This window comes from Cataglyphis hispanica, chromosome 10 (assembly GCF_021464435.1).
Source record: "Cataglyphis hispanica isolate Lineage 1 chromosome 10, ULB_Chis1_1.0, whole genome shotgun sequence".
Taxonomy (NCBI): Eukaryota; Metazoa; Arthropoda; class Insecta; order Hymenoptera; family Formicidae; genus Cataglyphis; species Cataglyphis hispanica.
In genome coordinates, this window is record NC_065963.1 from 966,349 (window position 1) to 981,739 (window position 15,391).

Below are 15,391 nucleotides of genomic sequence, written 5' to 3' on the forward strand. Positions count from 1 at the left end.
GATCGATCGACCATACGTTGCGTCGGTCGGCTATGTACAAACGTCGATTCATTATTAAGGCCGCGTTTATGCGCCGCAAGGCGCAGAGATCGTCGCGCGACGGATCGGTACCGAGTCGCGCGCGAACCTTAACGACGAACTCGTCGCCCATAGCGCGAACGCCGCTTCAGTCATTCGTAAGAGTTCCTCGCTAACCACTTGAAAATTCCACGTTAGGCGCGTTTTCGGCCACTTTCTCGCGAACGGGCTGTACGCGCGATCAGGTATGTCCACTAGACCGCATCGCGGTTTGCGCATGAGATTGAGCGTATCGATGTTTAACGCTCCATTACCAGGTAATTGATAATATTCTTGAAACAGCGACAGCGCGCGACGCAGAGACGTCACGTTCGCGGACGACAGCGATCCCCCGTCGTCCCTCAGAAAACCGTACGCTCGCAGAAAACGGAACACCTCCGCCTTCTCCGGGTCGACCGGCGTCGCGGCGACGAGCGTCGTTGCTAAAAGAGCCGTCTTTGTGGCCATCGCGTGGATCGAGAGAGACGCGAGAGACGATCGATCGCGAGATATCGGACGCGAGATACCGGACGCGATTGATTCGCGCCTCGGAGGAAACGTCTATTTTTGTCCTCGTCGAATTTGATACGAGGTGGAAGGGGTATATTAGAGCGAGAAAGGAGAGAAGAACGGACGCGGATGCGTCAACGATTCGCTCGAGGGGGGGAAGTTTCCTCCGACGGCGGCGAAAGTCAGGGTATCGGGGATACGCCTTTTTCAAGAGATCCTCGAGTCTTTCCGTCCTCGCGATTTCTATTTTTATCCGCGAAAGAGGATATTGAGGGTTAAACAAGGAACGGTCGCAGTTAGCGATTATCCCGGAAAGAAGATGCGGCCGCGACGTCCGCGTGTCAATCTTTATAAGAAGCGCGATCGCTTCGAGAAACGTCGAGAAGTGTTTTTGCGCGCGAGGTTAATAGATGTTCGATATGGATCTGTTCGAGCAAATGAGGAGGATCGAGGAGTCCGTAAAGGCCGCGCGGAACGTGCTCGCGTGAGGCATTGTCGTTCGCCTAGGAGCGAACGAGACGACCAATCGTTCGACGCTAATATGTTGAACAGACTGATAGAAATGAACGTTGCCGTGGATAACGCTGAGAGACTGCTGTCGGATTACAATCATTCGCTGGAGGAGAAGCGAGCGAGGGGACCGCTCGACGCAGAAGTGATGAGGGAGATCGCCGAGATCGACGAGTCTTTCAGATCCGCGAAGGCGACGTTCTCCGACTTTATGAAGAAGACGAGGAACTCGAGCGGAACGTGCGAACGGAGTGGCCTGCGAATCGCCGAGGAGCGACGAGGAGGAGTGACGTCGTGAGTATCGCGCGTGTTGCGCTTATATATTTTATACGCGCGAAGATTAATTCGCAAATAACGATCGTTTTTCAATTTTCAGAGAGGCGGATCTTCGCGCTCATCGAACGAGCGCGTTTCGCGATGCGAGCGAGATGTGTATCGAATCCGCAATAAATACAATTGAAAATTATATCGAATGCGATCTTTTTTATCATTTACTTTTAAAACTTCCTCCTGCGACGATTCGACGGATCTTTAGAGGATTCTCGAGTCTTCTTTGTCCGTTTATCTTTACGCTGTTTTATTTTTGACATCATTATCTTAATAAAGAAAGGAAGATGCGGTTCGAGTTGTACCGCGATATCTGCGCGTTAATCCTTATAAGATGCGCGGTTGTCTTTGAAAGCGTCAAAGTGTCTCGATTCGCGAAGTAGCGAGAAACGATGGATCTAATAAATCGTATGAATAAATCGTGCGAGTACGTCACGATTAACGGAGATTTAATAGCTCTTAAGGCGTGCGTGCAAGATGTGGCGACCGATCTAAAGGAGGAGGCGGAGGGTATATTGAAGGAGAGTCCCGACTTCTTTCGGGTCGAATTTTGAATAGAGGGAAGCGATGAGATCGCGAAGACGATGTGAGTGTTCGAAATAATAAAAAAAGATACGCGCGAAAACGCGTATCTTTTTTTATTATTTATAATTATTTCTAATTATTTTTTAGAAACAAGATAGAGGACTGTATGAAGGGCGCGCGAGAGGCGCTCTTCGAACTCGCCGAAAAGACGAGAACGATCACCGGGCAAGCCACGAGGGTTCGCGCGGCGCTGCGCGATTGCCGCGATCGCGGCGACGAGGACGACGGACCCGCGCCGAAACGATCGCGGGACGAGAGAACCGGATCTCCGTCGAAACGATCACGGGACGAAAGGACCGGACCATCGAGCGGCAACGAGAACGCGTAGAGCGGTGTAATTTATACGCTTGTATATTTTGTACATTTATATATTTAAAAACACTATATATTTTATACGCTTATATTTTATACACTTATATTTTAAATAAAATCGTTCGCTATTTAAAAGCTCGTCGATTTTCTCTCCTCTTCTTTTCCCACGGCTATCCTTCTTTAATCGGTCTCGCCGTTATCGCGGTCGCGATTAACGAGGAGGATCCGTTCGCGAAGTGTTTAAAATATTTAAAGTATGCAGAACATTTAAAGTATCCGCTCGTCTCGCTCCTTCTCTCGCGTCGTGCCTCGCTCTTATCGCGGAGGTTGCGGTCGCAATAACAGCGAGGAGAGTTCATTCGCTCGACGGTGCGAATAAATTTTATCTCTTAAAAATATATTTTTATCGCGCGATGCGCAAAGAATATAAAATATTTAAGATATAAAATAACGCGAAAGTGTTCTAACGTACTTAAATATACGCTTCTCCTCGTCGCGAGGCTCAAGTTCGAACGTTGAGAAAACCGTCGAACGTCTCGCGACGAGTCGTTCGAGCGAAGCGTTATGCGAATAGAGGAGAGATATGGAAATTATCATTATTATGTCATTAATACGTATATTTAAAAATATAACGAATACATTTTGAAAAATATAATATTTTATCTTAAATATTTTATATTCTTTGCGCATCGCGCGATAAAAATATATCACATCTTCCTTCCAGGATAATCGCTAACTGCGACCGTTCCTTGTTTAACCCTCAATATCCTCTTTCGCGGATAAAAATAGAAATCGCGAGGACGGAAAGACTCGAGGATCTCTTGAAAAAGGCGTATCCCCGATACCCTGACTTTCGCCGCCGTCGGAGGAAACTTCCCCCCCTCGAGCGAATCGTTGACGCATCCGCGTCCGTTCTTCTCTCCTTTCTCGCTCTAATATACCCCTTCCACCTCGTATCAAATTCGACGAGGACAAAAATAGACGTTTCCTCCGAGGCGCGAATCAATCGCGTCCGGTATCGCGCGTCCGATACCTCGCGATCAATCATCTCTCGCGTCTCTCTCGATCCACGCGATGGCCACAAAGACGGCTCTTTTAGCAACGACGCTCGTCGCCGCGACGCCGGTCGACCCGGAGAAGGCGGAGGTGTTCCGTTTTCTGCGAGCGTACGGTTTTCTGAGGGACGACGGGGGATCGCTGTCGTCCGCGAACGTGACGTCTCTGCGTCGCGCGCTGTCGCTGTTTCAAGAATATTATCAATTACCTGGTAATGGAGCGTTAAACATCGATACGCTCAATCTCATGCGCAAACCGCGATGCGGTCTAGTGGACATACCTGATCGCGCGTACAGCCCGTTCGCGAGAAAGTGGCCGAAAACGCGCCTAACGTGGAATTTTCAAGTGGTTAGCGAGGAACTCTTACGAATGACTGAAGCGGCGTTCGCGCTATGGGCGACGAGTTCGTCGTTAAGGTTCGCGCGCGACTCGGTACCGATCCGTCGCGCGACGATCTCTGCGCCTTGCGGCGCATAAACGCGGCCTTAATAATGAATCGACGTTTGTACATAGCCGACCGACGCAACGTATGGTCGATCGATCTAACTGAGAAACGCTACGGTAGGCCCATGACGATAACGGAATACGCGACGTTTCTCCCGAAAAAATTCACGCGTCTATTCGCCGCATATCGAAGACCCTCGGGCGATCTCGCGCTATTCGCGGGCGATAAGATCTATCTCGCGGAATATCCCAGTTTTAGATCGAAACCGGGTTAGCCTAAATCCCTTCACAGTATCGGATTTCCCCGAGACGCTAAGATCAACGCCGCGATAAACACGCACTCGGGACGAACCTACGCTATCTACGACGACGACAAAGTAGCAGAGATCGACGAATGCCGCATGACGGTCGTTAAACACGCTCCGTTAAAAGATATATTTCCCGGAATACCATCCGCGATAACGTCGGCCTTCCGATACATCGACGGTAATCTGTACTTCTTCGCTAAACGTCAATTCTACGCATTCAACGAATTCTCGAACATCGTGACCTCGGCGGGTCCCTTCGACCTTCGCGTTCTCGGTATCGAATGCCCCACGAACGGGTTACTGCGGCAATTGCGGGATCTTCTCAGCCGCGTCTATCGCCTCAACGTCGCGATAGATCCGACGAGGACGACGAAAGCGACTTCCCGTAAACTATTTAAGAATAGAATACAAAGGCGCGAAAAAGAAAGGGTGATTTCGACTCGAATATATAAAGGCCGTTTCACCGTTAAGCGTCTCATTACCAACGACGAAGCTCGCGAACGTAACAACGAATGGAGATGTACGGGACGATGGGACTGCTGCCGCAGCAGCACTCCTTCGAGGATCGATCGTGACTCGTCGATCGAAATCGCGAGGATAACGGGTAAGGATATCGAAAGTAACAGCGCTCGAACTAATATCTTTTATCGTTCTTATCGCTTCTCTCCCTAATTATTCGCGTTTACTTTTTTAGGCTAGATCGCGATCGGACACCGAGAAACTGCGAGAACGACGCGATCGCGCGACCTCTCAGAATCTTGGGAAGACGCTACTCATTAACGAAAACAGGATATTATCATCTGGAAATCTGCATTAATGTCAGTCGACCCTCGTTCCTGGAAATCGTTCTCGGAGATAATCACGGCAAGGAGATCTCGCTAACATCGAATACGTGGAAAGAGCTGCTCGATCTACGATCCACGCTTGCGTCGTACTTTCAATCCGACGAGCGCGTCGAGACTCGTTCCCCGGCGCCGATATACATCGGTCAATTGACGCTTCGATTCGGCAGACTGAACAATCTCCGAATTCTTTGTCTCGAGACGCCCAAGACTCGACTGGCTATATCGAGAAACATCGTTCTATACATATTGCACCTAGAACATTGCGTCAACTGCCTCGTTACGTCCTTGAACTGTTTGACCGCCTACACCGACAACAAGATGGCTCGTTTCCTCGACGCGCGTGCCGCGTCATCGCGCGCTCTAACCGCGAGCTCGTTCTCGCCCATCTCCCCCGTCCTCGCTCCGACGCCTCTCCAACCAACCTCCTCGCGAAAAATATTCTCCCCATAATTCCCCAACCACAACTCAACCGACGCCGCGGCGCCCGCCAACTATCCTTCTATCTCCCTTTTTTATACGGCTGTCAGTCTCACTCTTACTACCGGGTCTTAAAACAAACTGAGTTAGAATCGATCTATCCTATCTATTATTATTAATTTAAAATATTTTTTAATACGCCTTCCGACTATAGCGAGATATCGCGAAAGGCGTATAATGTTATGAGCGCGAAACGCTGATGAACCGAGCCACGCGCCGAGGCTATGCGAGCGAGAAGAAGATCGAACCACGGAAATGCAAGGAATTTCAATCGAACCATATCTTAGCTTGCATTTTGGCCTAACCATTCGAAATGAGCGACACAACCATATATGGTCATGTCGCTAAGAGATCCCCTCCAAAAAGTCAATCGAAAAGGAGTTAATAAAAGAGACCTTCGCGAATACGCGGCGGGCAGTCATCACTATCAATTTATATCGGGCAATTACTAACGTTAACCTTTATTCAATCTTAAACAGTTATTGTATAGTGAACAGTGAAAATATATACTTTTGTATAAAATAACTAAAGGGAAACTACATTCATTATAACAAACCAGCTGGACATCCTGACCATCCTTGAACTTCCTAATTCTCAATCGGCTAACGATTTCAAAATTACCCGTGCCTTTTCAAAGGACACAACATTATATATTATATAATATATTACATTATATATTATATAATATATATATATATATATATATATATATATATATATATATAATATATTATACAAAATATTTATTTGAGGGAGGGAGAATATAATAATGTAATTTCTTGATAGAAATAAAATGCATTTTAATTTTCTCCAGAGAATCTATAATATTTCTATAATTGCAAGATTGATTTTATGACAAATATTATTTCAAATTACAACTCTTTACAAACTAACTTTCTACTGAATTAGTTTCTATGTATTTGGCTAGTTAATTATTGATTTCATATTTAGTTTTAATTTTTATTTTTTAAGCACGATTTATAATTTTAATAAGATATAATTTTATTTTCATAGATACAATTTTAACAGAAGTTAAACTGTATAGGTATTTTATGGATATAATTGTAATGAAGAAGTTAAACTGTTTACAAACTGTATTACCAATAATAGTATCAATATCAATAATAATATCAACAATAATAAAATAAATCACGTAAATGAATAAATATTAAAATATAGAAAGTAATAGAAAGAAAATTCTTTTTATTACAAATCAGATAGACTTGTTTCATATATTTAATATGAATATGGAACAAGTTCATTCTATTGAATAAACGCATACACATACACAATATATAATTTCTTCTAAAAAGAATTATAATAGGAGGCATAAACAGAAAAAATCAAAAATTGTTTGCATTTATTAATTTTTTAAATTTGCTTATATATCGCGAAATAGTGCAACACAAGAAGAACAAAGGGACAAAGTGATTCACGATTATTAAGATTATCGTGAAATAATTACAGATAAAGAAATGATTTCTTCTAATCAAAGTCATATTAAACAAAATTAGATTAAATTAGCAAAACTGAGCAAATGCTTACACTTGAGTGAGTACATTACCAATTAACATATTTATGATAAATACACTTACAAATTTATAAATACATATATGTATATTCTACATTTGCAGTAAAAATAATCTACGACTATTCATCATAATTTACAAATATTCATTAATTTACGAACCGAAAAAATGTTTGGTAGATATTATATTGGTTTATTAACAAATACGCATGTTGGCAGAATAACTAAATTATTTTGACATATAATGTAAAAATAAAATTTATAATTATTGCTCTAAAATAATCTGCTTTTTTATAAATATAGACAAGCTTATTGTTACGTCCTACCGACTCCACGATTTCTTCCTTCCGCAAAATTGCAACAACGATTATCGATTAGCAAAATAAAATAAGATTTCCGATTAATAGAACATCTTGCACCACATAACGCTTTAAATATTTCGACACCCATGAGTAATCGAGAGAAAAAAAAGAAACTACGCCAATTTTCTTTAAGTAAGTATCAATAGATATCTCATACAATAACATCTTACAGTAAAAGAACAAAGAAACAGCGGAACGACGAAAACACTTTATGAAATATCTTTAATGATAATCATAGACCTTTGCCATCCACCTCAGAATCATGCATGCAAAAGTCTGTCGGAAAAGTCAAACCTTTGACCAATCGACTAGCAATAAAAAGGGAGCTTGCAGCTTCCGCAGAGGTCCGCGGCAGCAGTGATCAGTTAGTAATCCGCGTCATCAGTAGCGCAACTATTATTCGAAATCGATCGTGATTCGTCACCAGTGTCTTCACTTGGCATCATCTCCGGAACAACCAACTTGCAACCACGAATCGAGCTACTAATATAAGACAGAGCGAAACACCGCACTAATTCGTCATCCCTCCGACTCTGAATCGCTATTATTAAAAAGTAAGTCTAATTAAATAATTCTCCCTTTTCTTCTATCTTATTTTTTTTAAATCAAAACAATTCCGTAAGATGTTTTATTTTTTATTAAATCAATAACTCATTTCGTAATAACCGAAATAAGCTTTAAAAAATTTTAAAAACCTAATTTAATTCATATGTGAGCGACCAATTTTATACTCCTGACACGATGACATACTGACACATATTTTTTGTTTAACCATTTATTTTTTCCGATAACGATATATTGTATTTACTAGCCAGAGATATAATTTTAAAGATAAAGCCTGTCCATAATCTCCCTGATGTTTCCTGAATCTATGTATTATCCGCGAGTAAAACATACACACACACACACACACACACACACACACATACACACACATATACACTGTTAAAGATTACTTTTTCTCTATTATAAAAACATATAATAAATATTATATAAAAAAACTATTATAAAAACATGTATAGAATTTTCTTCCTATTTTAATGATTAAATTTATATGTTTATTTAATTAATCAAATTATTTCTTGATCCCTCTCTCGTTTCCAATCCAAAGATCGCACTAGGTTCCATCCTGTGTAAAAGAGATTAAATTCTCTTACCGAAAAGGGACCATCGAATGTTTGAATAACCAGAGTAATAAATGACCAAATCGTTTACCCTTTTTTTTTCAAACCTTCAAATTCGTTCGACCCGAATCTTACGTCGCGAGGCGTCTGATATTGGGATAATTAAGATAGTTGTTGTGCCCTTATGACTCATCCTTTTGAGAGTCTGGATGTAACCTTATAAATATATACATTTATCGTCTGAAGGTCAAAACGAAATATTTTATTTGTATTACTTTATATAAGTTTGATGATATAAATATAATAAAATATATCAAATCTTTTTTTTTATTCATAAATTAATAATTAGCTATAAATAATAATTAATTGTCATAAAGATTATTTTTATAGCAAATATGACAAACATATATAGAATATATTATATAGATGTATTCAGAATAGCAAAATAGAGAAAGAGAAAATAATTTTATTGCGTATTTCATGTGTGTTCTATAAAATCAAAATACATAAAGTAATTTATTTTTATGTTGGGAGACAAGAAAACAGAATAAATAAAAGTTATACGAATAAAAGAATATAATAATGCGAATGAAAACACAAATACTAATTTTCATAAACATTATTCTTTCAAATTAACCTTCTAATTTCAATTTTGACAACTACATATTGCTATTTTGTTATAGTCTAATTGGTGGGATTGTTTTATTTTATACATATAACTTATAGAAAATTTATAATAATGAATAATGAAATGAAAGTCGATAAAAAAACTATAATTTTCAAATTTTTGTTTTATTTTGGCATGAAATCGATTGTCCTACCAAACATTGATGTGTGTACTTTAATTATGTAAAAGCATTTGTTATAGCTCAAATAGCTATAACCGAATTATTATTAATATTAAATAGCTTAAAGAGATATTTCTTAACACGAGTAGCGAGATATTGCGAAAGGTGTGTAAGGTTACCAGCGCTGTATGAAACGCTGACGAAGCGAGCCACGCGCCGAGGCTAAGCGATTGCGAAAGGATCGAACTACCGGAAATGCAAGGAATTTTGATCGAACGATCTTAGCTTGCATTTCGGCCTAACGATTCGAAACGAGCGACACAACCATATATGGTCATGTCGCTAAGGGATCCTCTCCAAAAAATCAACCAAACAGGAGGCAATAAAAGATACCACCGCGAATACGCGGGGGGTAGTCATTAACGATTGATCATTATTAACGATTGATATCAGACAGTTACCGCGATCAATCCAACTCGAGGAATCGCTAGTCTAGCCGCGATACGAATTGTTATTCGAAGTCATAGCTGATCTCGCGACCGTGACCGTGATATCAGACTCGTGCCGACGTAACCCTATACTGTGATACGCACAGCTGTGAAGGGGAATGACAGGCAAAAGGAAGCGACTTAATATTGAGAAATAAAAATAGTTTATTCAAAAAAACATATCGTGTCCCAATTAGACGGCTCCCAACCCGGTCCTCGGGTTCCAAGCCTTAGTGTTGAATCCCGAAAAATTCAGTGCCTCCCCGCGAGGCACAACATACTTGCATAATTTTATTTAAAAATTACTTTATCTACGTAGTTTTAAGTCACTTATATCCTTTGCGTTTACTCACACTTCTCGTTTATTACTTATAAATCAATCTTAAGATACTTAACATCTGAAATCAATCACAAATTAATCACTTATACGTACACACATTTACACTTTATTCACAAACTTCCCTACTATCCATTGTATATATAGAAACACAAAAGATCATTAATATTACTAATAGCAATAATAATAATGAAAATATATTATTTCCAAAAAAAAACATTAAAATCAAACATATCTTAATAAACCTTAATCGATATATATACAGAGAGATTCGAAACAAGTATAATATCCTTGAAAAGATGTATTCCTGAATAAATTCTAAGACGATTTTCTTTTACGAAAATTTCGTCTGAAACTTAGTTTTTAAATTATAAAAGGAAGTAGTGAGCAAATTACGGGATGTTTACAGAAGTTAGGCAGGGGCGGCGCAACTTACCGTTCGATGCATGCGTTTACGCGAGGCACTCGCTATAACTGATCGAGCGCTATAGCATACTCCGTAATTCGCTCACTATTTCCTTTTATAATTTAAAAACTAAGTTTCAGACGAAATTTTCGTAAAGAGAAAATCGTCTTAAAAATCATTCAGAAATATGATCTGCTAAGGACGAATGGTTGTTCTGATTCACCCCGCTACAGCGCTCAATCAGCTGTTTGCTGACACATATTCGCAGTTTGCGATCGGCAATCGGCAGCGCTAGTACCGATATAATCTGCTTGTTGTCGTCGCACGATCTCCGCGACCTCAGTAACGTACGTTGTATGTTTAACGCGTTTCTTTAAGCAATTAAGTAAATAATCGGTAATGATCCATTATGAATCACTATTAATTGGTGATCGATAGTGATATTTTGTGATCATTATAATCGTTAATAATTGTTTAATTCATCGATTAAGTGCCTGAGTGTAAAAGTGTAAAAATGTCGATTTAAAAAAACCTTACAAAGGTAAAAAGATACGCCAACTACATAAAAAGAATTCTAACTAATACGCAAAAAATTACAAAATTTTTAATTTTTTTCTCTAAAAAATAACTTTTAAAAAAATTTTTGCTTGGAAAATAATTTTCACTTAAAATCTGTTAAATGATTGACAATAAGAGATTGAGCATATAAATACGTTGTGATTGTGTCCGTTCAAATTCAATATGTTATATATATATATATATATATATATATATATATATATATATATATATATACAGGGTGTCCGATAATTCGCGGATTTCCCTTTAAGGGAAGGTAGAGGGTGTTATTCTGAATAGAAAAGTCCTGTACCATTTTGTGATTTTCTCAATATTTAAGAAAATATTAATTTTAAAAGATCAGCCAACGAAGTGCCGCGAAAAGCTCGCGGCGCGAAGATGCCTCCACTGTCGATTGATACCCGGTCCGCGGCGAAGCAATGGGAGGAGCGGTTTGCGAGCGTGCTTCGCTATGGCAACCGAAATAATTATACACATAATGTGTGCTCCGTTTTATGTATGTGATCTTTTCAGTATGTACGAGCGGCGTAGAAATTTTAAAATAAATAATAAATATTAAATAAAAATAAAATAATGAATATGACATAGAGAGAATTTTCTCTTAGAATTTATCGTGAAAAATATGATAATCATGAGACAATATGATATAAAACATGAGATAAAAAAATTTTTCTGATTGGTATTTATCTCAATAAAAATAATATCTATTACAATTAAAATATAAAATATGTTTGATTAATATATTACTGTGCAGTTTAAGTATAAATAATAGTATAAATAATCAAACATATTTTATATTTTATTTTAATAGATATTATTATTTTTATAGAGATAAATACCAAATAGAAAAATTCTCATAAAATTTTTTTCATATCATATTGTCTCATGATTATCATGATTTTTCAGAGTAAATTCTAAGAGAAAATTCTCTCAGCGTAGAAGCAGAAATAATCTTAAAATGATAAAACCGAAAGAATCGTGATATACAAATTTTAATTCGATTATAAGGGGCTCTTAATAAGAGTACAAGAGTTTAAGAGCCCTTTATATTTAAATTTGTATATCAGGATCCTTTCGATTTTATTGTTATAAAATAATTAATTTTTATTCCTAGCACTCAATATTTATTACCAGTTTTTTCTATCGTTCTCTAAATCTAAGAGTAAGTTGCTGAATCTTGTGCATCAATTATTATTCTCTCTCTCTCTCTCTCTCTCTCTCTCTCTCTCTCTCTCTCTTTTTCTCACACACACACACACACACACACACACACACACACACACACACAAAACAGAAAATGTGCTATCGTTTCCGCACCACCTTGCGGTAGATAGCATGGCGCATTTTTTTTAAAGTGGTATCCCCAATAGGTCTAATCCACTCTCATATTTTAATGCAAAAATTGTTCAAAGTGCCTTCCTCGTTCTTGTAGACAGAGTTCGGCCCTTCGAATAATATTGCGCGTCGCGCGATACGCCATTTCCGGCGTGATGGTATTGAAAGCTGCGAGAATTGCTTCTCGCATTTCCGCTTCTGTACCATCACGCCTCTGTTCTATTAAATTTTTTATGTGCCCCCATACAAAATAATCCAAAACATTAAGGTCCGGTGATCGCGCCGGCCAGATGATTGGACCACCTCGACCCATCCACTTGTCCGGATAATGCGTGTTTAAAATGTTGCGAGCTTGTCGCGAAAAATGTGCAGGCGCCCCGTCATGTTGAAAAATCAATTGTTGTCTTTCGCGGAGGGGAATATCTTCCAACAATTCTGGTAACTGGTGTTCCAAAAAATTTGTATAAACTTCACCAGTTAAACGGGGCGGTAGAAAATAAGGACCGATCTGAAAATTGCCGAAATAAGAGATTATCGAAACTGCAAAAGAAAATTATTTAAATTATTTACAATTAGTAAATTTATTACTTACAATTCTGTTCGCAGTTATTCCTGCCCATACATTTATCGTCCAACGATATTGGAAAGTGTGTTGCCGAATAGCGCGCGGATTTTCTTCGGCCCATAATAAATAATTGTGGCTATTAAAAATACCGTTGGGCGTAAACGTTGCTTCGTCGGTCCATAATATGCGGTCGGGAAAAGAATCATCCCGCCGACATTGTGCAAGAAATCCTGTGCATGTTTCGCCAATTATTAATATTTATTAAAAATAACACAAAAATATATTAAATAAATGAATAAAAATACCTGCGCAAAAATTAATGCGTGGTTCCTGGTCTCTCGGCAAAAGTTGCTGGACACGTTGGAAATAATATGGATGCAATCCATTTTGGCGCAAAGTACGATGCACCAAGTGTCGCGAGAAACCAAGTGTCTCAGCTAAATGGCGCACACTATTTTGCGGATTCTCCTCTATCGCTGCAAGAATTCTTTCTTCATTGTCAACATTATTTTGCACGGGTGCACCAGCAGTATGGCGATTTGGAATTAAAACTCCTGATTCTCTCGCCCGTTGAACGCATCTTAATATTACATTGGGATTAGGATGTCGTTCACGCTCAGGAAATTGCTCCGCGTACAAATCAGCCGCAGCACATGCATTTTTCCTGGCTATTCTGTACATAATAATCATATCCGTATATTCGCATGCCGTATAACTCATTTTTTTATAAAATTTCTTACGAAACGTACACATAGGAGACTACGCAACTACTAAAGTGAAGAAATAATTAAGAAAATTGAACGTTGAATTTTGCTTTTCATTTGTTCCGACGTTTGTGCGGCTTTTCTTTACATAAAACGATTCCGCATATGTAACAGAAAAGACATCTCAGCGATATTGATGATGATAATTTTATACCCTTGCATTCGGTAACGATCACATGCCGGTATACTTTGATGCTACAAAACATCTAATCGACGAATACTAATACAAATTCTTAAAATTTTCTTTTTAATTTCTTTCTCAGATTTATTTTTTAATACACTATAATAAAAATTAATTGTATATTGCTGTTATTTCTCAATTTTCTGATCAATTATGCAGAAATAAAGTATATTGCAGTGGACTATACGGAAATAATTATTGCGTACGGAATAGCCAAGAAAAAGCTTGTGCCGCTGCTCGTTTGTACACGGAGCAATTCTCCGAGCGTGAACGACATCCTAATCCCAATGTAATATTAAGATGCGTTCAACGGGCGAGAGAATCAGGAGTTTTAATTCCAAATCGCCATACTGCTGGTGCACCCGTGCAAAATAATGTTGACAATGAAGAAAGAATTCTTGCAGCGATAGAGGAGAATCCGCAAAATAATGTGCGCCATTTAGCTGAGACACTTGGTTTCTCGCGACACTTGGTGCATCGTACTTTGCGCAAAAATGGATTGCATCCATATCATTTCCAACGTGTCCAGCAACTTTTGCCGAGAGACCAGGAACCACGCATTAATTTTTGCGCAGGTATTTTTATTCATTTATTTAATATATTTTTGTGTTATTTTTAATAAATATTAATAATTGGCGAAACATGCACAGGATTTCTTGCACAATGTCGGCGGGATGATTCTTTTCCCGACCGCATATTATGGACCGACGAAGCAACGTTTACGCCCAACGGTATTTTTAATAGCCACAATTATTTATTATGGGCCGAAGAAAATCCGCGCGCTATTCGGCAACACACTTTCCAATATCGTTGGACGATAAATGTATGGGCAGGAATAACTGCGAACAGAATTGTAAGTAATAAATTTACTAATTGTAAATAATTTAAATAATTTTCTTTTGCAGTTTCGATAATCTCTTATTTCGGCAATTTTCAGATCGGTCCTTATTTTCTACCGCCCCCGCTTAACTGGTGAAGTTTATACAAATTTTTTGGAACACCAGTTACCAGAATTGTTGGAAGATATTCCCCTCCGCGAAAGACAACAATTGATTCTTCAACATGACGGGGCGCCTGCACATTTTCGCGACAAGCTCGCAACATTTTAAACACGCATTATCCAGACAAGTGGATGGGTCGAGGTGGCCCAATCATCTGGCCGGCGCGATCACCGGACCTTAATGTTTTGGATTATTTTGTATGGGGGCACATAAAAAATTTAATAGAACAGAGGCGTGATGGTACAGAAGCGGAAATGCGAGAAGCAATTCTCGCAGCTTTCAATACTATCACGCCGGAAATGGCGTATCGCGCGACGCGCAATATTATTCGAAGGGCCGAACTCTGTCTACAAGAACGAGGAAGGCACTTTGAACAATTTTTGCATTAAACTATGAGAGTGGATTAGACCTATTGAGGATACCACTTTAAAAAAAATGCGCCATGCTATCTACCGCAAGGTGGTGCGGAAACGATAGCACATTTTCTGTTTTGTGTGTGTGT

At 39.0% G+C, this 15,391-nt stretch overlaps 1 protein-coding gene across 1 annotated transcript in view; it reads right to left on the bottom strand.

Annotated features, from left to right (window-relative positions):
• The window catches only part of LOC126852472 (matrilysin-like), a 57,438-nt gene extending 56,913 nt beyond the window's left edge, over positions 1-525 (bottom strand). The window contains exon 1 of the mRNA XM_050597312.1: positions 128-525. Coding sequence (XP_050453269.1) covers positions 128-525 — 398 coding nt within the window. The remainder of the gene's footprint in view (positions 1-127) is intronic.
• Positions 526-15,391: the final 14,866 nt, after the last annotated feature.